The sequence below is a fragment of the Dermacentor albipictus genome, chromosome 2 (genome assembly GCF_038994185.2).
Source record: "Dermacentor albipictus isolate Rhodes 1998 colony chromosome 2, USDA_Dalb.pri_finalv2, whole genome shotgun sequence".
NCBI lineage: Eukaryota > Metazoa > Arthropoda > Arachnida > Ixodida > Ixodidae > Dermacentor > Dermacentor albipictus.
In genome coordinates this window covers 24,089,140-24,114,147 of record NC_091822.1, presented here as the reverse complement: position 1 = coordinate 24,114,147, position 25,008 = coordinate 24,089,140, and the positions used below count along the sequence as shown (strand labels likewise).

At 46.2% G+C, this 25,008-nt stretch overlaps 1 protein-coding gene across 2 annotated transcripts in view; it reads left to right on the top strand.

The window, feature by feature from the left end:
- The window catches only part of Exn (Ephexin), a 173,430-nt gene that overhangs the window by 67,382 nt on the left and 81,040 nt on the right, over positions 1 to 25,008 (top strand). For both annotated transcript variants that reach the window (XM_065426613.2, XM_065426612.2), the window contains exons 7-9: positions 3,784 to 3,855; positions 7,755 to 7,866; positions 11,678 to 11,776. In XM_065426613.2, the coding sequence (XP_065282685.1) occupies positions 3,784 to 3,855; positions 7,755 to 7,866; positions 11,678 to 11,776 (283 nt within the window). The remainder of the gene's footprint in view (positions 1 to 3,783; positions 3,856 to 7,754; positions 7,867 to 11,677; positions 11,777 to 25,008) is intronic.

Sequence of the window (25,008 nt, the reverse complement as noted above, 5' to 3'; positions counted from 1 at the left end):
TTTCTGTAAACCATTATGAAAATATCTTTTTCAGTAATTTTCCTTCAAGTGTCAAGACATGCACTTGTATCGCATGCACTCTTCAGTGGTACCTGTGACTTTGTTCTGGTGACATGCCTGAAGTGTGCATGTCGCGCAGAGTGGGCAATTCAACCGACACAAAATAAGGAAGGGTTTGTTTACCTGTTAGTAGTAAGGATACACAGGGTCTTTGAGAAAAAAAGCATGAGAAACCTTGTAGTAGCATCATTTTGAGGCTGCTTTCTCGAGTAATAATAACAGTGCCTATATTTTCTGGTGTACATCCTGCAGACTAACATTTTGCACTGGGTGAACTACCTTGACGTGCAGACTGCACTAGATTTTTGTTTTTATAAACGCTGGCACTGTCAAACCAGCAGTTTGCGTTACCACGTAGATGATGTGCTGCTAGCACCTGCAGCTACCTTGATTCTGATATTCTGGTTTTTGTTAAAATAATCTTTATTTGAACATTCTTTTTAGTTGCTTTTTGTGAAAGAAATCTTCTACGTGTGCATGTGTACTTGTGGTATTTATTTAAGCTCTTGATTTCCTAATAAAAATTCCGTTAGAGTGAGTGCAGCAATCATGTGCGTACCTCCTCTCCTTGTATGCTCCATCTTTTCTTTCTTTTTTGCGCTACAGTTCAAAATGGTCAACCTATGCCAAGTCACCCAATGTATGACAAGGTAATAAGTAACCTTAGCCGCAATGAATACAAAGCTGTAGTTTGCCAGGTTGTCGCTGTCATCCAACTGGCAGTACTTCGACTGCTCCTGCAACATTATTATCAGGGACTGTACTTGTGTCACTAGTTCGTAGAAGGGTGCTGCAGTCCATTGCTTTGCTGCAGTGACCCACAGTGGAGTACAGCAGAGAGTAAGAATCCATACAAAGACACACCCAATTTTCTATTTTGCTAGAGGCATTGCTTCTCAAACTTCTTCAGAGTTTGCATTCAAGTTTCATGCAGCAAGTAAGTTCCACATGCAATTATGCCATCGGTCAGGCACTGGTACGGAGGGCCTGCCGATAGCCAGATTTGTCATTTAGAAAAGCAGACAAGTGTATCTTCAGTTTGAAGAATGTCATTTTTTCTGCATGCAGTTGTGTGGCTTGTCCTTGCTGGAGAGCAAGTGTTCCATGCACAGATTTAGAGCAAGTACCGTGTACTGGAGGACGGAAACTGGTTGGGGACCACTCCGGATCTTGCATTGTAATTCAGCCTAAGTTGGAAGGACACGATAAATACTTTTTTAAAACTAACATGTTTTATGCCGGGCTCCATTGAAAATTTGTCCCATGTACCTACGTCATGCAATCATCATCATGCAAATGCACGAGATGGCGATACTTTGCCATTTTGTGCCTGCCTAATGATTAGGAAAGTAGGCATGGAAAGTTTATAAAGATTTGCTTTATTATAGGGATTCTGCTTTTCATTATGTATATTTGTTGCAATGAGGATATTGAGGTATCATATGTTTTATTACTGGGTAAGTCCGTAGAAAATATGGCTGAAAGCCTAGACAGCTATAAAGGTTGTAAAGATAGTAGTTCTTGCAAGTGCCTTGCAGTTTGACTGAGTCGACATCTACAGGTGATGGCATTTCTGGGGCATTTCTGGTGCTTTTATGCGAAGCATATTGCTAGAGCTCAACCCAGCTCCTCAGGCGCGGCGGTGTCGCCTTCAATACCACGTGACACCGTGACGTCACAACAGAGGAGAAACGGGGCTCCAACTCGCGCCGTCGCTTGCGGCATCACCTTCAAGGCTGACCACGTGACACCGTGCCGTCACCACAGAGGAGAAAAGGGGCTCCAACTCGCGGCATCGCGGCGGTATATAAGCAGCTGCGCTTGCCTCTGCTAGACACTCACGAGGTGAGATGCCTCCTGGAGACAGAGCTGCTCGTTGGAATGAGAAGCGAAGGTTGCGGCGTGCTACAGAGACTGTTTCTAGGTGGCTTTGCTACGGCGCAGTGACTACGCGCCCCGCATCGGACGCGGTGAGCGTCGAGCAACGCAGCGTTCGGCGTGACAACGAAATGTGCGCCTGAGCAAGCACCGCACGCCTGAGCCGACACCGACGACACCGGCTTTTCTGCGACACGAGCTCCTTAACGCTGTCGCGTTAAAATAAAGGCTAGTATGCTTCGCATCCTGGGCTTAACCTTAGCTAAGCCACAGCCATTTTTTGCAATGCGATCCCTGACCACCGTCATCGTCCGGTGGCGCCGTTCTTGCGCATCTGCTCACCCTTGAACATGTGCAAGCAACTCTTAAGACTGCATTTGCAGCACATATGCACTCATTGTCATGTCGGACACCCATGATGCCTGGTAGCTTCCGGATTGCAGTTTACACTGCGCAACTGCAGCACATGCCTTGCATGCTTGCTATCGTCATCATTGATTTGCTCATTTCTTTGGCCTTGTTAGTTCGCTGAGACAGAACAGATCGTCAAACATCCGTTTGCAAACGATAAAGGACTTTGTTGCCATTTGAGCCAGTTACATCTTCACTGTTTTACGAGTTGTGATTTCCTCAAGAAAAAAGAAATATCATATGCCAATATGATCTGAATCGTTGTCCATCACTGCAGCAGAACAATGAATCGCTTGCATGCTGTGTGGTACCATCTTACTTTATGTTGTCTGCCTCACGAACGTTCTAGCCAATGGCTGTGAAGGCACTACATCATGCAGGCTCCCAGATGGATCCACAACTTTCTGTGGAGTGGTTTTAACTGCTCTGCGGAGTGATCTCGGCTTGAGATACACTTGATATCTGCCATTGGAGCACTCATGCTCCAGAAAGGGTAGAAAAGTTTGCTTTGCTCCAAACCTGCCACTAGTACTCAGCGTAGGTGTAGTTGAGCACTTGAAGGATGTCAAGTTAAATGTCGAAAGTGTAATAAGTTTTGCAGCAGATAACTAATTCCCCCAGAGGTCTAGCTGCTAGGTTTGGACAGTCCAGTAAAAAAATTTTTCACCCAAAATTCTATTGTCTGGAAATTACCATACTTGACAGCCTTTTATGTCTTGGTGCTGTTCATAACAACTGTATGTGTGAATGTTCCAAATGTCTGAGATGACAAGTTCTCTGTGCATAAGAATGGGCAACTGGTGGGACTTCCAGGCATGGGTGAGCTGTCAAAGTAGACAAATGAACTAATGCTGAATTTACAGAAGTTGAGCCTATAGCTAGAGGGTCTCCAATTTTCACCTCCCAGCTTCCTTGACTAGTGAACACTGATCTCAAAGATAAGGCTGTGGTGTACTGCAGGTGCTTGAAGCGGTTGCAGGCTCCGGGAACATGTCGCCCTCTATTTCCTTCCTTTACAGTGCTTTTCTTGCACATGCATCTCCAAATGTGCTCAAGGCCCCCACAACTGTGCAAGCCATCTGCTAGTGAAGTCCTGAAAAGCTTGCGTTTGGCATGTGGGGCCTGCAGTGAGAAAGGCACACATCCTGCCAACCTGTGGCACTTGCGTCCATTCGACTTTTTAGCGATTTTTTTCGTATCCAAGACCCGTGTGCCCCCTTAAGTGACATTTATGGGTTGGATCATTTGCTGTTCAGGCACATTTGAAAGATTATCCCATAATGTATTAGGTGAGCAGGTCACATTTACTGTTTCGCCTGCTTTGCAGGTAAGTTTTAGTGAAAGCTACTCATTATGCCTTGGCTGTGCTGAGTTATTAAACTGGCATAAAAAACTTGACTGGAACGCCACTAACTGCACAATGTCTTCTCGTAGGGCAACCAAGAGGATTGCGCCAGCGATATCAGGGTGGAGATCTCGTCGCACTGCACCACCAACCTCCCCAAGGTGGGTCTCTGCATTTAATCCGAGATGGCTTCGAGCTGAGTATGCCTTGGGGCTTCATACACCACGGGACTTCTTCCTCCGAGGACACCCTTGTCACTCTCTACAGTCACCTGTAATACTAGAAACGTCACAGTGCTTTAACTTGTATGGGTATTTAAGGCTCATTAATATGCCTTGTATTTTTATGAAATACCAGGAGAATGTGCAAGAACATTCTCAAGACTGTACTTATACCAAATATCACACATTTGTATTTAGTGTGTAGTTGTGTAATTTCTCACTAAAATGACACACAGTATGTTAGAAACAGTGGCAACAACATCGTCAAGCAGTTGGAATTGTTGCAATCATGCCACTTAGGCCTCTTGTTCTGAAGCATACTGGCCTGGGTTTTGCCAAAGGCAGCAAATGCAAATGCTAACACACAGTATTTTCCCATATGCTCAAACTAATCAAATAGGGCAACATTTTCTTTTTGTTCAAAGCAGCCATGAAATTTTCTGCTGTACCCAGAAAGTTTGTCACGTGTATGACCCAGTGATTCCTCAAGCGTTGTGAAAGTACGTAAGAATCTGCATTAGAAGGGAAGTTCTGTGGAGGTCCACTACGTGAAAGAAGTTTCATGAAGGGAAAATTGTTGTTCGCCCGAAAATGCCGTGAAGTGGCAGTGGAGGATTATGAAGTAGAGCTTTTGCAGTTGAAGAGAAATTTGTGATAGTACCTCCATTCACCTGGAACAATTGTTTTTCCAGTCAAGTTAATCGGGAGGCCGGGGCAATGGTCACTTAATCAAGCATCACGTGGACTGTTGAGCTTTTTTCGATTGCTTGATGGTGATTTCATGATGCTCCTTTGAGTGCATTCCTCAATTGCTTTCTTTGTGTGATGAAAATTTTTGTGCTCAGCTTACGTCAAGAATGGACTCCAAGCTGCTAATTGGCTTGAGCCACTTAAGATCAATGATGAAAAAGTTAATTAACATAGCTTGGTTAATTACATGCATAACTTAGCAAATTACTAAGGCGTGTCCCACTCCTGAGTAATTTCAATCCTGTGTCAGTTGCTGCATTTTGATACATATGCAAATTCCTGCAATAAACTGTGCCAAATGCGGAAAATTGATGGAAATTCCGCCACACTGCGCCACAACGGCTTCGGCATGTGTGCTCTGGCAGTGGCTGCAAACAGCAAGCGGATTCGCTCTTCGAAAAAGAGTGCAGCCTTTCACATGCTGCACACAGCGTGACGGCGCCTCGCGCACGTTTTCTCATAATTTTTGCCCTTATAACTTTTTGGCACTTCCGGCAAGTGGTCGGCACGCCCGCGACCATGCACTCGTCGCTGCTGCCGGAACGGACAGGGTGGCTTTGATAAGGATCAAAGCCACCCTGGTAGCTATAACGACTGCACTAGAATGCAGTCGAGTGGGCCGAGTGGTGCAGTGCTCCCTATAGCAAAACAACAAAAAGTAGGCTGTGGGTGCTGCGAGCAAATCAAGTATTAGGGAAGTGCTCGCTGCAGCGCGAGCGGGCGTCTCTGTCCCCAGGGCTGGTATAACGTAAAACTGTTGCAATCTGTTTTTATGCCTATTTAGGTGAGGCCTGAGCCATTTTGACACTAATGTCGCATTTGGAAGAAAAAGTCACAGCTTCGCCGAAAAGCATTGATTGCAATAGCAAATTAGTAGAAAACTATACGAAGTACGGATAGTAGCTTTATCGGCCGTGTACTTTATTCTTTATTCAGAGCTTACACCGCATTGCCCAAAGGCGCTACAGCAGGGGGTTACAGCATTGACATAAACAAATCTTCATTTTTACAACACACTTGCACTTGAGACAACTTGTTCCATTCTTTTATGGTTCTAACAAAAAAGGAATTTGTGAATAGATCCGGCTTGGTATGCAATTCCCTTATTTTGAAAACATGGTCAGTTCTGTATGAATGGTAATGAGGTTCTTTAAGGTATTTTTCTTTGTTAATCCTGTTTTATTATAAAATATCTGAAAAAAGAACTTGACCGCAATTTTTGTCGGCGCAAGGAAAGCAGTTCCCACTCAAGTTCATTTTTTATCTGAGTGCAGCTCTCCTCCCTCTGGTACTGTTCCAAGACGAACCTAGGTGCCCGTTTTTGAAATTTCTCTACTTAATAAATCTGTGTAACTTGCGAAGGATCCCATACGGCACAGGCATAGTCTAGTATAGGTTGAACACATGTTAGATAGGCTATCTTTTTTGTGTTGCGTTGTATAAAATTTAGTGCCTTTCCAGCTCTCCCAACCACATCGCTTACATGTGCATTCCATGAGCAATCGGATGAAAAGACTACACCTAGATATTTATATCTAACTGCTTTTTCTACAGGCTCATTGTTTAAGAGGTACTGAGTCTCCATTGGCGCCTGTTTCCTTGTAAAAGAAATGTGGACACACTTTGTATCATTTAGGTTCATTTTCCACATAGAGCATTGATCCTGAACACGTTTCAAGTCAGTTTGCAGCTGGGTAACATCACTCTTACTCCTTATGTCTATACACAATCAGTTGTCCACAAACCCACTGAAATATCATTAATATAAACTAAAAGTAAAAGTGGCCCCAATACAGAGCCCTTGCAAACATTGTATGTAAACATTCGCTTACTAACTAAATTTAGAAGCATGGTGTCACCTGGGCACAAGCAAACATAAACGCATCTTGCAAGATGACCGCAGAAACTCACTGTTATAATGCTGTAGTGAGGAAGCATAGCAGCAGCAAAGAGCGAATTGACTTTTGTGCTGCCTCTCGCCTAATGCAAACTAAGCGGCGAAAACACAGCACACGCGAAGCTTTCGGCACTTGCACTCTGTCCCCATTGGAGATCGCTCTCAAGATGGGGCCCGTGTGACCGCGCCATACCTATCAGCCACCGGAGCTGAACGCCACCTGCCCCCTGTGCCTTGTGCACAATGGAAGACGGCGCGCTTCCTCCCCACTTTTCCCCCTTGCATGTGTGAAGGTGAGCCAACGATGGTGGCCCAATCTTGTGCACCCAACGGAGAAAAGCAGGGAGGAAGCGCGCCGTCTTCCGTTGCGCACAAGGCACCGGGGGCAGGTGGCATTCAGCTCCGATGGCTGATAGGTATGGCAGCGAAGACAATGTTAATTCCCCTAGATGTTACATGGAACGTCACGCCGATGCCGATAGCAGAAATGCGCTTGGAGTGCCCATATAATTGCTATCGCAATAAAAACCGATTGCAAGAGTTTTACGTTATACCACCCCAGTGTTGATGAAGCTTTCTGGGTGACATACAGGTGACATATCGTGACCCAGAAATTATGTTACTTCGTTGATTGGACTGCATAATTTGAGAACATTTTCCGCTATCATCATGAGTGTCGGCGCAGGAATATATAGTTAGCTCATAGTGCCACCGTTGTTTTTGGCTTTACAGGAAAACATATGCCGTCCCGCCGCTCGACCCACTCTTCCTTTCTAGTACGTTATAGCTACCAAGTGCACTTCTGCTATGTGTTTCGTGTTGGTTTATTTCGTGTTTCATCGTAGTTTCGAAGTGCGCTGTCATATTCCATTATTCCACCAAAATTCAGATTGGCCTGCTCTAAACTGCTTCAAAATGAAATTTTATCTGCTTTGGATTGCTCCAAAAGGAAATTTAGTCTGCTCCAAGCTGCTACAAAGTGCAACTTTGTCAACTCAAAACTGCTCCAGAACGAAATTTTACTTGCTTCAAAAATTGCTCCAAAATGACTTTGGGCACTTGCACCCTCGCATGGTGGAAATAACGTTATCATAATTTGTGTTTGTTTTAGTGCAGTGAAAGTGCAGCCGGTATAGCTATGTGCTGCTCTTGGGTCTTAGTTGTGCAAGGCGGGATTTGAACTATCCTGCAGGAGTCAACTGGCAAGCCGTTGGGCGACAGCAGCCGACGGAGACCCCTGGCCACTTTCTATGTGCAGCTCTCTGTGGACAGTGCTGCCACCACCACTACAGCCTCCAGCACAGGTGAACAAGGAGAAAGAAAATGGGCTCGATTTTTGTTAGTCATGACCATATAAAGCCAGTCGGCAGTGAAGCCAAGGAAGGCATGGGGTAATTAGCTGTGGTTGCAACAAGCTATCTTTTTGTCCACTTTCATTTCCACTTTTCTTCACTATTTTCTACATTTCAATTTCAACCGCAGCTAATTACCTCTATGCTTTCCTTGGTTTCATTGCCTGCTGGCTTTATATCGTGTTAATGCTATGAATTCCTTTTTTTTTTTTAACTGCATGGTGGCGTCTAGCTGTCGGCAGTCGTTGACAAGCATTTGGTGCAGCATGTGTCTGCTTGCACGAAAGCCATTTAGTAAAATAAAATAGAGCTCCCAGTGTTCAGCAGCAGACTGGAGAGGAGGCCATGGCGCTTTTTGCGTGACGCAGACAGAGTGGCGCCTATTTAAGGATGACCTCGAAGGAAAGCATAGGTCGTACAGACAGTGCATGCCAATTTGGGTGTTTGCTTGTAGGATGGGGTAAAGATCGGAGAATTAGTTGAGGTGGCCCGTTGCCTTCACTCAGATTTGCAAAACAGTCTGCTAGAAGCTCACTGGGGTTGCTTGAGTCTCTCTTTATGATGTGAACAAGGAGAAAGAAAATGGGCTCGATTTTTGTTAGTCATGACCATATAAAGCCAGTAGGCAGTGAAGCCAAGGAAGGCATGGGGTAATTTTTGTCCACTATCTTTCTGTCCACTTTCATTTCCACTTTTCTTCACTATTTTCTACATTTCAATTTCAACCGCAGCTAATTACCTCTATGCTTTCGTTGGTTTCATTGCCTGCTGGCTTTATATCGTGTTAATGCTATGAATTCCTTTTTTTTTTTTAACTGCATGGTGGCATCTAGTTTAGTAAACCTTGTCGCTTCTTTGAAGGAGCTTGAACTCAAAAGAAAGTTTTGGCCGATGTAGAGATCCAGGTGTCCCTCATAGAAATCAAAATAAACTCTTTAAAGACGGGGAAAGACATCACTGAGGCATTCTGCGGAAGCTGAGAGTATGTCAGGACAGTTGAGGTTGGCAATTACCAGCTGTTGAGAGAGACTCTCACTTTTGACATTGTTAGGGCCTCATACCTATGAGCTTGCTATCAGTTCACAGAAATGTCTCATATTCTAAAATAATTGCTTCTGTATGCTTCTCCTTTTTATTAGTATTTGAGAATGTTCAACTCTATTTGCAATTGTTCTTACAATTTTTTTGAAGATATCTCATTTGCTGTGCATTTTACTAACCCCTCGCTTCTTTATTCTTTATGAATAAAGTAAACACTACTCCTTACTATCCAAACTGGATTAGGTAGTTTGTTTTTTTAACATGCTTAATAGGGAATGACAGCACCGGGCGACATGGTGTCAGTCCGTCTTGACAGAAAATAAAGTTCTCTGTCACTAAGGAAATTTTGCAAAGTGAAAACGTGGCCAGGGAACTTGAAGATGTCGGCTGAGTGGACACCCTGGCAATACTGGAAAAAGTACACTGTACATTTATTGTGCGGTATTCTGCCATCTTAACTGAATAAAAAATCACCAGAGGGCAGGCACTATGCGAACGGCGTTCACTTTACCTTGATGGGTGTTGTTCATGGTAGCCACTCTCAATATTTCTTATTGATTGTGCACGAATACATTTAATTAGCTGGATTTATAAGTTTTACCTAATAAATCTTATGTTAAATGAAAAAGTTGTGGATGACATTGACAAGTGACCGCTGACAGCATTCAAAGCAACCTAGGATTTGTGGAGACTTTTTTGAGAAGAAAGAAAGCCCATGAAATGAATAAGAAAGAATGAAAAAAAAAAAAGAGCACTGTGACCGTGACAACCCTTCTGTGCACCAAAAATCGCATCAATCTTTGCAAACCACGTCAAACAGTGGCACTGGGAACGAGCGGCCACACTTTTTTCTTGTTGCGTCGGCAGTTATTGGCCTCCATTTTCGGTCCCTATCACGTGCAAAGTAGCAATATCTCGTAACGGTTCACTGCTGAACTGTTACAAGACTGGGACCCAAATTTGCATGTTCGTAATATACGCAATGCACTGATGACGTTTACATAGGAGAGAGTTTCTAATATTGGTGCGGGGACGCGACACGTGGATTAAAAAAAATTGAAGGCCTCGCCTCGCTTTATTTTTTCTTGTTGTTGTTTCTGGGAAAAAAAGGACCACACAAGTCTAGGTCGCTATATATGTGGTTATCAGTAATTTCTTGACGTTTTACACAACCTTTGCATTGGCATTTTATTGAATAAGCAAGGCAATAAATGTTAGTTCATTAAAATAAATATTAGTTGCTTGTTCACAGGAAAAACAAAAATGCTTAACTAGCATAACACAAGCATATGAACGAAAAGTCTTCGGTTATTTTTCTTGGCCACATTTAGTTGGCACATCCGGTATGTAAATTTATTTTGGTTTCTGAGAACCCTGTATGGATTTCCTTGTAGCTTCATGCTGCAGTCATGTGGTTGACAGTTTTTCCCTGTCCTGAATTTCGCTCGCCTTGCAGGCTTCTGCAGAACTAATGTGCCGTAATCTAGTAGTGGTTCAGCTAAGTCAAGAAAGGAACACCTTTTCATCGTATGCCTGTATTTCACTCATATTGACATTTACCAAGCTGCTCTAAAACCTGTGTTTACTGCACCAAAACAGGCAATTCATGCTCCAAACCTGCTCCAGAGTGCAAAATTTGCTGCTCCCAGAGCAGCTCCAAAGCTTCCTTGGCTGCTTCCATCCCTGGTCTTGCTGCTTGACGTATTCTGGTTGAATTTGTACCTTTCCGTTGTGTTGTTTGTATAGGTTGTAGCTGTTATTTCTTTTTTCTATTTCACTGCATTGTACAAGTTGTATCCCGCCGTGTTGTATTTTTTTATTATTATCATCACATGACTGTGTTTCTGGCTTTGTTGTATGTACGCTGCCCCCGCATGAGATACCTCAACAGGGGCCTTTAAGGGTTATTAAAGGATGATGATGGGGGGTCAAGCATGCAGTTATTACTGGAACAGCAATGTGCCAGTGGCTATCTTTAAGTGAGCTTAATTTGCATTGAATTTCCTGCCATCAGTTGTGCTGAATCACCACGAGAAGCTTGGCCATTGTGTCAGGTTGTGCTACTGCTTGCCCCTGCTGCTGTCCAGTTGAGCACCACCCGAATGAGTGTGTGGGTGCAAGTGCAATGAGTGACACATTTTGTCCCAATTTCAGCATATCTGAGAGGGAGAGGAATACGGATGTGATGTGCCTGCCATTTATGGCCGCCATACTTCACGGAATAGTTTCCTTACAAATGGCACAAAGAGGAAAAGCCTTGGGTATTCAGCAGCTGTGAGCATGCTTTGGCCAAGCACTGCATGCACAAACATTACGGGGACAATGAAGTCTGCACATTTAGAAAAAGAACCAAGGAGAAGGAGTTCACTGACCTCCTTTATGTGTGGGTGGGCACCACTGGAATAGTTCATACTGTGTGCATATACTTGCCAAACATTGTCTGGATTTAGCGACAAGGATAGTTGAAACTGCCATAATTTATTTATGCACTGGAAATTATGTAATTGAATGGATTGAGTGTAAATTTTGAGCACTTAGATGGTCTTGTTTGGCTAAAACATAGTATTATATGAAGCCGCAGCATGCGTGGCTTAACGTGTCCATGCCCAATGCATTCTCATGGTGGCTGAGCTATTGCAGCGCCCTCTGTTAATCTTTGTGTAAAACTGAATGGCGTCACCTTGAGCATGCAAAGGGAACTTAGTCTGTCTGTTGCACGCAGGGTCACGGCCACAGCGACGGCGCCGCTTGCGTCGCATGTCAGCCGTACCCAGGCGACCCCAGTCACCACCACCTCTGCCACCGACAGCAGCTGCTGCAGGTGTGTTCAGCAGCTCCTGTGCCCATTGGGGCCCATATGTCTCCCATATGTGCATGCCCTCCAGAAGCATTTCTAAACGTTGCAGCAGCCGAGCATGTTTCTGTGGTACCCATTGCTCCTTGTGTCGAGCGATTGGCCCTTTCTGTGGTCGCTTGTCTTTTGTTGCTGCGCTGTCAGCCTACACTGACGCAATCTTCAGAAAGGCATGTTTCAATTAATTTATGCATTCAGAACATGTTATCAAATTATACATTACTGGAAATGGCTCATTACAACGCTCTCTACCTGTGCCGTCAAGTGGCTGCTTTACAAACAGTGGATCCGCAAGGTGTTCATTCAGCGGTCAGGTGGAAAAAAAAAAGTGCACTGCGTAGCCTCTCCTTGACACTTCCAGTTAGGAGACTGCAAGAGGCCTAAATGGAAATGTAATCTTTTCAGTGGGATCCCTTTTGTCCAGATTAGCACAAGGCTGTGTGGAAATTAGTGGAAAAAAAGAAAATTTGACATCACACAAACCGTGCAAACCACCATTAGTGTCATTTGGCAAGTTGCATAGCATTTATAGTGGCAACACAGTGCACCAGACAATGAACTGGAAGAGACAAGACGTCGACTCTCAGTGCTAGTACTGAAAATTAGTTCATGCACACTTACCAAAAAGAAAAGGCACCTGCAGGTGGCACATAAACTAAGACCACAAAACATACTGCAATGCAAGAACCACACCTTTTCTTTTTAATTTGGATATGAATTTTTCTTTAAGTGTGGCCCATGCAGAAATAGTGGAAGACCAATGTTTCTGGTGCATGCTTTTTTTGGATCTTCTTGATTATTTGGACTTCCCCGCAGCACCATCGCCTGCTCTATAGAAGTAGTGTATAACGGCAACCAAAAAATTCGGGTATCGTGTAGTGCTTCGCTCAATTTCTTGGGCGTGATCCATGTGCTCAAGATTGCAAAAATGGCGTGCACGAACCAAGTTGCTGGTATTCCGTTGCTTTCATTGGCTAAGCATCTTCTGGCTTTTTGAGCACCATGCAGCGAATAGGTATGTGTCAACTTTGAATCGAGTGAAAGAAACTACAGTGCAGAAATGGGCAACGGACCAGTTACAGGGACCGACACAAGTGATGCAGCCTAGCCTTAACACTTTCAGGGTCGATTTTTTTCGCCATAAGTGGCTGCTCAGGGTAAATCTTTTTTTATTTCAGATTCCAATTCATATGAGAAACCTATTTCAAGAAAGATTTGCTGTAATTTTTCTAGGGTGACCGTAAAGTAAGAAAAAAATATTTTGCGTTGGTATATATGTGCTCTTTATTCATGAATAACAATAAAAAAAGGAAATAAACTTATAAGAATTAGAAATTTGATGCATTGTTATAGTCCAAGGCTTAGAATATGCACACACGAAAATATTTTGCAAGTCTCAAATGTTCCTGCTCTTACACTAATATTTACGTCCATAGCGTAATCGAACTGCGTAGGTGAGCGCACTCAAGAAAACTGTGGTTGTGTGCCCATAAAAAAAGCGAAACATGTGACAAACTTCCACTAATCTTCATCTTATCGCCAACCAGATGCAATTAGATATTGCGAGTCTCTCAAAAAAAAAGAAAACTCATGCACTGCGGCATCCTTCCTGTGTGCACCCCTGTAAGCTCCAAACAGGCGAGAAACTGGCGGATGCCCTTTGGGCAATTAGTAATGAGATAGCCATCAGTTTCGTGAGCACAAGTAGCTGAAACCGCCAGCAGAACAAAACCCAAACCGCTGCCAGCCCGCCCGTGCGCCAATGCGCAAGCGGTAGTATATAGATGCGCCGGAGCAAACTAGCTATAAAACAAACCATGCAACGAAAACCGAGAGAGGGAGGCGCGAGAAAAAAATTACCCGTATTCCTCCATAGTGGCAGCACATGTCAGGAAAGAAAAAATTAGGAAATTGGCGCGCTTTTTAAACGTACAGACGGCGCCGTAAATATACGGCATCAGCCATTTTGGACTTGTTCTCGGCGCTGTATATTTACGTCATTGACCCTTAAAGGGTTAACTTCAGTTGCGAACACCCAACGAAGCAGCGCTGGTTGTAGGCTAGGGGCCTAGACAGTGTAGCAGTGTAGAGCTGTGTGACCGCAACAAAAATTTGCCTGCTTGCCGGGGGGAGCAAGGGACGAAATGCTACCAACTTGTTCATACAGGTGGCTCATTGGTGATTGTGCCTGATATATACCAGGCCTGTATGATGGTTGTGCCTTCAGCTCTGCATGGGCAACGAGCTGACAACCATGAATGGGCCTACCAGGTCAGTGCGGGACAGAAGTGACAGCTCCAAGCTGAATACACACAATACAGCGTAAACTGTAGTCTTCAGGGTGGCATCTCCACATTGCAGAGGTGTGCAATGCACATTCATCTACGCTAAGGCAAATGTGAGATGCATCTGCAGCATCGACTGTCACAAGTTCAAAGGGGTATTGTTTCACCAAAACACAGTGGTGCTGAGAAAAAGTCTGCAAACAAATTTTCTGTGCTTGCTGTCGACATAAAAAACGAGCAAATTTAATTTTTCTCTAGCAATGTTTCTTATTTTGACTGCATGATTCTTTGGACATTTTTTTTTTTTTGGCCCCATCAGTGTCCAAGAAATCAGTCCAGTCAGCGACTGTAAATGTGTAACTGCATGGATAAACATGCATGCATGCCACTCTGTGTAATAACCTTGGAAAGCTTTCATATAGCATTGTTTACTGCTTCATTCATTATCGCTGCCGTGTAACCGTAGAAATGGAGCAGCTGTGAGCTGTTTTCTTTGAATTGCACGCTTCAAAGGTCAAGCACTCTTTTCTCTTGTCACCGTACTGCACTTAAGGCTGCATGACAAAAAGACTGGGGGTTTTCATGAAAGATAGGCACAGAATGTTGCAATCAATAGTGTCTGCATGTGTTTCACTTGGTGCAGATGTTAAGAAAGCTCATTGCACAAACATGCACCTACAAAGTGCCTCAAGTCTGCGCATTAACGTACCCGGCAATGTGCACAGTGTGTACGTTAAGGAGAAACACAGTGGGACACAAATTTATTTGTGACAACATTGACGCTTATTTGATGGGCTTCTCTCTAACAGAGTACACAAGCAACAAACAAATTGATTACAAGCCTGGCATGCCTCCGTGCACCACACTGGGCACAGGTACTAACATGCATGTCACAGATGATGATGCTTGGGAAATATAGGTACTGTATAACCATAGGGCAAATAATTTTCCAAGCAGAGCAATAAATGGGGCTAGTCAGTCCATTTTGAAAAACTTTACAGCAACAGATCTCGAGTGCAGAATACTAGAGCAGATATACAAAATTGCGAGCAAGGTTCTAGGAAACATTGGCCTGGTGTCTCAGAAAAGTGTCACACATAGCAGGGAAGTCTCTCTTTGACCATTCTTCTCCATCAAGGCGCATAAAGAAGACATCTTTTAGGGTCTTAGTAGAAGACAAGGAAACATCGCAAAACCAAGTAGCAAGGTACTCACAAGCTCATCATTCGGTGCTTCCAGTTGATGACCCATTAGGTATTGGTGGTTCGCGGAAGGCAATAGAATTCTTCAAGAAAAGTTAGCGTGCTGCTCAGTTGACGTCAGACATATTTTATAATGTTCTGCAGTGTGCAGGAATTAGAGCGGTAGAAGGCAGCATTGGCAACTCAAGGTTCATCAACCAATGTCTCACTGGAGTTCAAGATTTTCTAGAATATGAATATACCTGCAGTTGTTATGTGTATAATGCGAAGGAACCGTGCATGTGCAAAGAGAGGGAATAACTGTTGGGTCCTGTACTGCTTATTCGCTTTGCAACTTGTTCATGGCAGAAGGGGACCATGTATTCAAACAAACAATGGAAGGCATGGGTGCCGTAGCACGTTCTATGGATGATTTTATGCTGTTTTTTCCGTTTTAGAGCAATGTAGAGCATGTCAAAGCACTGTAGATTATGGTTTGGACACATTCCGTGAAGTGTTCAAAGGTCTTGATTTTACATTTGAGCTACCAAACAAAATGGTTATAAAATTTCTTGATGGAAATTTACATGAATGCCCGCCATATGTGTAGGTGTACATGACAAAAGGTGAAAAAGGGCCGATGACTTATTGCATTGATTGCAGTGGCCACTCAAAACTTGTAAAAACAGGTGTTGTGCAATCCTGTTTATCTTTAAGAGATCCTGTGACCACACTATGTTAAAAAGCTTGTATGTGCAGGTTAAAAGCAAGTGGGTTGCTGGACTCATTAGTTGACCCCATCGCTGAAAAGATGTTTCAAAATGTTTTGGGGAAAAGCCAACAAAGTCAGATCCCGGAAGAAGGAAAGAAAGGCTGGTCAGTTATCCCGTATATTTACACCATAATGCATAGGCTCAAAGAGGTAGCCAGCAAACATGATGTACCCATTGCATTCTACACACTGCAAAAGCTGATAGGCTTATGTAACAAAATCAGCGGTAAAAAAACAAGCGTGAAAAGCTAAAAGGTGTACAGCTGAACGTGCTCCGAAGTTTGTTGGGTGTGAAGTTGAACCTGTATATGGTCGAACCCCTTTATAATGAACTCGATAGTTCTGTGGAAAGTTGGTGTTACATAAGTAGTTAAATTCATTACATATGGGCTCGCCCTTAAAAAATGCTCAAATATTAACCTCACTAAAGCTGGTGACAGCAGTTAGAATTCTGCAGGACCTTGGTCCAAAAACAATATTCTCAATGTCATTCGTGTTCCTGGTGCATTGCTTCACCTAGCTGCAAAATTCATAAATGTTCATCTAAAGAATAAAATGCAGTATCGTATAGATCTTTCAAATCAGTGCCCGGTTCCGACCTCCTGTCATTCAGAAACTGCAAGTGCAGCCACCATTTTTTATTTGAGAGCTTGTCATATATTTATTACTAGCGAGACATGACTGTATTTTGCACAAGAGAGTGAAGCCATATGGCGAAGCGTTCTAGTTCGCCGGAAGCATTAACTTCGGAAAATGCTGCCCTGCTGCGAAGGTCTCGGACATCGTAGTCTCAGCATTACGATTGCGCATCAGCCACGCAAGAGCTATAAAATTATGTTATCTAGTGTCACTTTGGGCGAAAAAAAAATTCAGTGTTCGAAAGGTAAAAACATCACCGTAAACCGTTATAAGCCATCGGCAATGCTTAAACAAAGCGCTGCGGAACTGTGACCTTCTGACAACAGTGCAGTAACCGCCAATCCTTTGCAACATTGTGTGACGGCAGTGTGTGGTGCAGGGTCCTCCCTGACTCGTGGCATGGGAATATCGACGGCAACGACAGGAGCACTTGAGCGGCTGTTGGATCACATGGTGGAAGGACATAGATGGTCGTTTCAAATCATCGAACTAGGTGTAATGCATGTGGCTCCGCACAGACAGTTGCGCAAAACAAGAGTGCCACCATCGTGGCATTCGATGTTGCACCGGCACATGGGCCATTACATTCCATGCACCATGCTGTTTCAGTATGCCTTCTTCCTGGAGTCTTGCCTTGAAAGCACATGAGCTTCTTTGTTACTTCTCAAATCTGCGCATGGTGGTCGCTCACTCATCTCGAAGGCCGCATCGTCGTCACAGTTGAACTGGAGTGGGGCGTGTGCCCAGTTTGGTCATGCTTCCATGCTCTGGTACTTCGTGTGTGCTCTCTTTTTACCGGGACTGGTTGAAGCATTCGTTGTTACAGCACGACGCATTAAAGAAATTTTCGTTATATCTGGAAGCAGTTTCAATAGGCGAGGTCGAAAAACTTTTAATGCACTGAAATGTGGTCTTTATACCCGATAGATCGTTAGAAGTGGATTTGACTGTACAGCAAATCATTAACGTCTGGGAGGCAATAATATGAGACAAATGTCAAGGTGAACACAAGACTTAGGAAGCATAGAAACAATTGTAAGGGAGTATCCTACCTTGGAAACCTTGCCACACACTGTAACTGATGCTTATGTGCACCAGCGTTTTCCAAGACAAAAATCTTGACGTGAATAAAAGACAACAAAGAAAGAATAATTTTCGAATCCGCAGTCATGGCTTCACCACCTGAATAACAGAAGTGTAAAAGTGCACCATCTCTCTTTTTATCGCCTGTGTAAATTGATTTGATTGCCGGCACACGGAAGAATATAAGTAGGACAGTGTGGTGTCCTATTGCTAGCTTGGCCAACCATGTACCCATAAAATTTTGACTAACGTATGAAAGATATGTAGAGGTGTCCAAATATTCAAAAAGTTCAAATATTGCATATTATATATTTAATATTCGTATTTGATACAAAAAATAGGTATTCGAAAATGTTCGAATATTCGGTTGGATACGAGTGTTCAAATTAAACCGAATATATTGCTGCCAGTGTGGGAGCAAGAGTAGTTCTCGGCATTTTTTTTTCTATCTAATCTAAGGATATTGGGGCGATTTTATGTTGAATTTTCTGAAGATTTCGCGCTGCTAGCAGAATTTCGTCTCTAAAGCACACTTAGCCGTTAAACGTCTGAACTGAGTGGGAAAGCCAGCCTCTTAGTAGTCAGGGGCACAGGTTTGCGGACAGCAAGGGTGCATTTCTTTTTTTAACAGCGGAGCTGTTCTAAGTCAAGCCTTCACCATCCAGCATCCGGTGTCACGCGGGGGGGCAGGCTCCGGAGCTCACCGCCAGAGGGCACGCCGAGGGTAGGAGCAGAGCAAGAAGCATGTGCGGTAAAGCTAGGGAAACGATGGAGCATGTTTTATTAGAATGGGAAGACCTCTGCCCAGCGGTCGATTTAGGCACCAACGGACTCCTTGAAGCCCTTGGGTTCAGCGAGAGCAGGAGAAAAGTAAACATGTCCGCAATAGAGATTAACAAGAGGTGATTGGAAGATTGATGGAAGAAAAGTAGGGAAACAACAAAAAACAGAGGCATGCAAAAGCAAATTTCGCAGTAGGGGGTCAGAAAATTTGGTTATGGGAATTCATCGTGCACTTTTTTCTTTTTTTTCTTTGTTTACCAAGGTAGGACATTAGGCAGTATAATAGCAAGAGATTAGTGGCTCAACCCACTGCCCCTTTCCAAAGAGGAAGCTCATAACGTCCATCCATACATCCAGGGCCCCGCCAGGGTGGTTGCAGACCAATCAGGGCTCACCGGAGGGAGAGGGAGGAGAGGGGCTTAGGAACAGGTGTTTCACTGGTGCGCGCCCTCTCACTGCATGGATTACGCTTGGCGTGAGCGGCAGTGGGAGCTCACTTGAGAGCGGCAGCACCAGCATCGCACAAATCCCGATCTTCAAAAGCGAGAAGCACAAGCAAAGCACCAGCAGAGGGAAGCCACTACCGCTGAGGATTTAGAATGGGAAGCGCAAGCCAAGCGCCGGTGAAGGCAAGCTAATCCCCAACTTCGAGAGTAGGAGGTCAAGCAGAGACGTTGATGCAGAGAGATTCCTCCAACGGAGAGTGCCGATGGATGGTTCAAGAGAGAATTCCTCGACCATGAGTGCGGCCACAGCTGCAAGGTGTGTGATAGACTGTGGTTTGATCACAAGCTCCACGCAACTGAAGAGTCTGGGCAATCCGGAACTGAAGCTCAGATCTAGCAAAACGACGACGAGACAAAAGACTTTAATGAAAATCGCTATAAACACGAGTTCAAACTTGAGAGAATGACCCCCAGCTTTGCTGTTTTGACAGCTTTCGCTGCATAGAACTGGCTTAACTTGTTTTTTCAAAACGCAGCTCTTAGTGGCTCATTCCTGCAGCAAGTGGCGGTGGCGGCCGCGTAACCGAGTGAATGAGCACAACAGCGTAAGATGAAAGAGCAAACGTGGAGCGGCAGATGAAAGAAACGAGCCGTGAATGGCGGAGACCAATGAGAGCAGCCCCTTCAGTGATGTGCGTGTGGGAAACCGGCTTCATGCAGACCTGCCCAACCACTCGATACGTACTCGTATCTCTTCTCAGCCGGACCGCTCGTTTGGTACTATCGTATGCTCGTGTCAGAGCTCTCACTCTCACTTTTTTGGTTTGCTTGGTTTAGTCTCTCTCACGCTTGTTGCGGTTATGGTTTGCAGTTGTTTTGTAATCTGATTGTATGCACAACGCGAATTGTGTAGTACTTTGTGGAAGCCAAGCGGCACCAACAATTATGCTGGAACCTTCAAGGAGTCATGTATAAAAGCTGACGTTGTCACGCCAGGCTCGGTGGGCTGCCAAGCTTTAGCAGGCCAGCGAGCCTGGTGGCGAACGAACATTATGCCTGGGGGGGTGTCACAGGCTTGCTACAGCCCCTTACCCCCAGTTTGTTTGTTAAAGAAAAAACAAACGTCCATGCTTTAGATACGAGGCTCTGCCTCCACCCTAGCTGGGTCGACGGTGCCTGCTATCCAGGCGAGTAACAGTCCGGTGGCCTCCGCCGTCGAGTACTCCACCTGGGCACCGGTGTTGATGGGTCGGGTGTGGCAATGCCAGGTGCTGCCTGAGCCAGCCTCGCTCCATCCAGAGTGTCTGTAGTGGTCGGCCTTGCGAGTGGTGCCAGGCTCGACACCGGTCCAACGGGTGCCGCACCACTGGCAATGGTTGCCGCCTCCGAGGTGGATGGTGCTCCGCTGGAAGCGACTGGTGCTGCCGTTAGTCCTCCTCCAGGCTAGAACTTAGAAGTGGCAGCTGAGGGTGCTGGCCAGGTCCTGAGGCGAGGCCTGACATGGTCAGCGTGTCTGTGCCACATGGCCCCATCTGGCATGCGCACGAGCAGCGATGAGACGCTGGCAGGAGACACCACCTGTCCCGCAGACCAGGGTGGGCCAGGAAGGAAGTTCCTGGCGAAAACTGGAGATTGGAGCTCCCGACTCTGGCAAAAGTCCAGGACGGCACCCTTGGTCAGCAGCCGGCTTCTGCTTCAGCTGCTTCAAGAGCACTGTGGATCGGAGATTTGGATGCAAGACGTCCAAGGGTGTCTTGACCATCCGACCCAGCAGGAGCTCACAGGGGGCACGGCCAGTGACATCGTGGGGCGTGGTTCGGTGCTGAAATAGTATCCGGGCAATCTGCATCCGGAAATCCCCAGTCTGGCTCTTCTTGAGCTTGTCCTTGATAATTTGCACCACCCGCTCGGCTGCACCGTGTGAAGCAGGGTGGTACGGCGGAACCATTATCCGGCAGATTCCATTTTTCGTCTGCCAGGCCAGGTACTCTGTGCTGGCGAAAGCAGGACCATTGTCGGACACGATGACATCCAGCAACCCCTGGGTGGCGAAGACCTGTCGTAGCACTGCAATGGTCACGCTTGCTGTTGGAGTGGTGACAGGTAGAACCTCCACCCACTTTGAAAAGACGTCCACCACCACCAGGAAGTAATGGCCCTTGAAGGGTCCCCCAAAATCCACATGTAGGTGGGACCAGGGTCTCTGTGGGAACGGCTAGGGGGTGATTTCCACACGACGCGAGGCTCGCTGATTCTCGTGGCACATTTGGCAGCTCTGCACCACATGCAGGCTGGCTTCAGGGTACTCTGGCAGACCAACGCCCAGTGCATGCACCCAGTTTCGGCCCAGCAGCGTCGGCGACAACTCCTTTGTTAAGTAAAGGGGAAGGGTTGCCTCCCTGTCACCAAAACGAACGCTGACCGGTGCCTGACCCTGGACCTGGGAGAGTTGTCCGGAGGAGCTGCACAGCATCACGCCCGAAGCCTCGACAGACACGCCAGGGAAGTACGCTTGAAGAGTTTCCCAGCCATTACTGACACGCTGGCCCCTGTGTCTAGCTCCATGGAAATGGTGTGCCCGCAGATTTCGACGGTCAGCCTGTACGGCGGCACAGACGACGGTACAAAGCTTGTGTGCCATAAGTAAAAAATCGGCAGGTCCTCAGCCACGACGTTGAGCCTGGCCGCGGAAGAACTTGAGCCTGCTGCCACACGCCTCCACCGCATACGCTTGGGATGTCTACCCTGGCCGCGGGCTTGTCTGGTACCTGGGCTTGAATCGGACTGCTGCGGCTGTTTGCTGTTCGTCCTCCCCCTTCAGCATACACGTGCCAGGTGCCCAGTTTTCCCACACGTAAAGCATTGTGCTCGAGAAAACTGGCACTGTGAGGGGGAGCGGCACCACCACAGCGACCACAGGTCGCCGGCGACCTGTGGTCGCTGTGGTCAGTTGGCGACAGTTGGCAACAGTTGGCGACCCTTTGTCGCCCACTGGTTGACCGCGGCTTCCGCCGACGGTGAGCCAGTCGCACGGGAACTCTCGCCGGCGTCCTTGGCGGCAGCTTCCATTGCCAGCGCTGCCTTCACGGGGTCGTCCAGCGAGGGGTTGGGAAGCTCCAGGAGTCGCGTCTGCATCGCGGTGTTGTTGATGCCACCGACGAAACGGTCCCAGAGCAGCGAGTCCAGCTGGTCCCCGAAAACGCAGGCACTCGCTAACCCTCGTAGCGCAGCAGCGAACTGCCCGACGGTCTCTCCTTCCCGGTGGCTCCGGCTGTTGAAGCGGAAACGCTCCATTAGTGTGGACGGTTCTGGGTTAGAATGCGAGCGCAGTATGGCGAGCAGCTCACCCAGCATCTTAACGTGCAGCATGGCTGGCTTGAGAAGGTCGAGCAGGAGGCTGAAGACACGGGTCCCGCAGCTGGCCAGGAAAATGTCCCACTGTTTGGCCTCGGGTGTGTCGTTTGCCCGGAAGAACATGTGGACTTGCTCCTCGTAAATTTGCCAGGCGGACCCATCTCCCTCGAACGGCTCGAGCCTTCCGTACAGCGGCATGGCGGCAGCAACGGGGGGCGGTATTTCGTCGCTCGCGGCAGCGTGGAACGCTCCGTGGGTACTCATCGCCATCCTCGTCGCCAGTGTCACGAGTATCCCGGGCTCGTGAGCAAGGGAGGGCTCAAGGCACCCTCCGTGGTGGTGCTGAACGATGAGTGACCGGCGAGCAGCCATGGTCGTCGGTGTTTATTGCAGTGTGGTGACCAATGTTGCCTGCCAAGCCTTAGCAGGCCACCGAGCCTGGCGGCGAACGAACATTATGCCTGGGGGGTGTCGCATGCTTGCTACAGACGTGTTTGGCCCGCAGATCAGATTTCTGATGATTGCCAACTCTGCTACGTTTCTCTCCGAAATACTTTGCCTCAATATATCGCAAAATGAGAACATGTATAGAGCTCTGCTCAAATTTCGCCTTGGGGAGTATCGTAATCAAATTCATTCATCGCCGAAGGAAAGAACTGGACAAAGCAACAGTATCTGGAATCCCCAACTAACCAAACAACCGCACACATGCTTAATCGAAACGATGGCAATCTCCCACCTACATACGCAAGATGCCTGAAGCGATTATTGACACTGATTTAAGCTGAAGGTTTTTTGCCTCTCAGCTCAGTGAACATGGCTCCCGTGTGGAAGGCGAAACGCTAAAATCTTTTTGGCAACCCCCATTTCAGTCGGGGTTCTCTATTTTATTCCTGTTATGCCAAGTATCAGAATCGTCGAGGATTTTTTTCTTTTCTTTTTTTCTTTTTTTTTGCAATGCCGCCCCCAATTCTGAGCTTATTGCTTGACAGAAAGTGAGACAACTGGCACAGGGTCAAATGCCTCCGAGTTTAAGGGCATTTGATGCGGTATAATAAGGAGCAGGCTGGTGAGGACAGCTAGTGGACATTACTAAATTTTCTAAGTTTACATGAGCCAAATACACAATGTTTTGGTATAATAGCTTACTAGTCTAGTTCTTTAACATTGACAAAATAATTGCGATGCTCCAACATAAGTAATTAATCCAACTTGCTAATAAATGCCTATGGATATCATTATTTGCAGTTTGATTTGATGTTCGAAGTTAAGTACAGTAAAACCTTGTTATTTCGAAATCCCGGATAATTCGAAGGTTTTGTGCGATCCCGTATTTTCCAATGTAAATTTGACTGGATAGTTTGAGCCGGTGGCCTAGGCCAACCCAGTTATTTCGAAGATTTGGGGTGCTATGCGGGAATTCCCGATCCCTATTTCACCGACGGCCATTCGGAGCCATGAGGCAATGCCACATAGCAATCGCGATTGTTTGTAGATGAAGTGCCCGACCTGTACTAGCACAAAAATCAATCCACGGTACGCCCCATGCACCACCAAAACGCGCCTGCAGGGAAGACGGGCTTCACTGCAACGCAGCAGGCATACTGGTTTTTGTCACATGTTCTCGTCCCCCACTGCGCACGCTCCTCGCAGTCGCAGCAGTCACAGTGTCAGTGCGGGTTTCGTGCCACTGCCACTGGCTGCCATTCACCCATTCTCTCTCTGTGCCTGCAGCGACGTGTGTGCGGTGGTTAGGGGTGTTGCAGCTAGTGTGGTGCTCTTTTTTTTTTTTCTGAACTGTGCAGAAGTGCCAGTGAACGAAAATGCCAAAGTATAAGACTTTAGCACTGCAGCAGAAGTTCTGCTTGATACAAGAAGTGGGTAAGAACATGTGTTCCGAGACCGAGTTGGCTGAAAGGCACAGCATGTCCCTCTCGACGTTGTCCACAATATTGAAGAACGAGTCGAAGGTACTGGAGGCCTACAGCAAGATATATTCTTCGAAGTAGTCACGAGTACAGGCTCCCACATACCAAGATGTGGAATCGGCTTTACTTCGCTGGCTGCAGAAAGCAAACACCACCTTCCCGTCAGCCCACCTTCCCGTCAACAGAACAATACTGCTGGAGAGGGCCAACCAATGACTTGGCTCTGCAACATTGGCACAAAGAGTTCAAGTGTAGCAATGGATAGCTCAGCTGTTTTTAAGAGCGCAATAATTTGACCTTTGTCGCCGTCTGTGGCGAGAGCGGCAGCGTAAACAAGAGCGTCGTCGACGACTGGAAGAAACGCACGTTGGCTCTGTTGCTTAGCAAGTATGGTGTAGACGATGTGTACAACCTTGACGAAGCAGCCCTTTTTTACAAGATGCTGCCCACAAAAATGTTTGCAACGAAGGACACTGTGGTCAAGGGTCGAAAGCAGGCCAAGGAAAGAATTATTGTTCTGTTCGGCGCGAACATGTGCAGTAAACACAAGCTACTACTACTCGTAGTTGGAAAGACTGGGAAGCCTCGCTGCTTCAAAATGCACGGCTGCCGCCAAGGGATAAGCTTATCTACCGGCACAACAACAAAGCCTGGGTCACAGGTGCAATATTTGAACATTACTTTCGGCAGCTTGATTGCAAGTTCACTGCCACAGGCAGGAATGTACT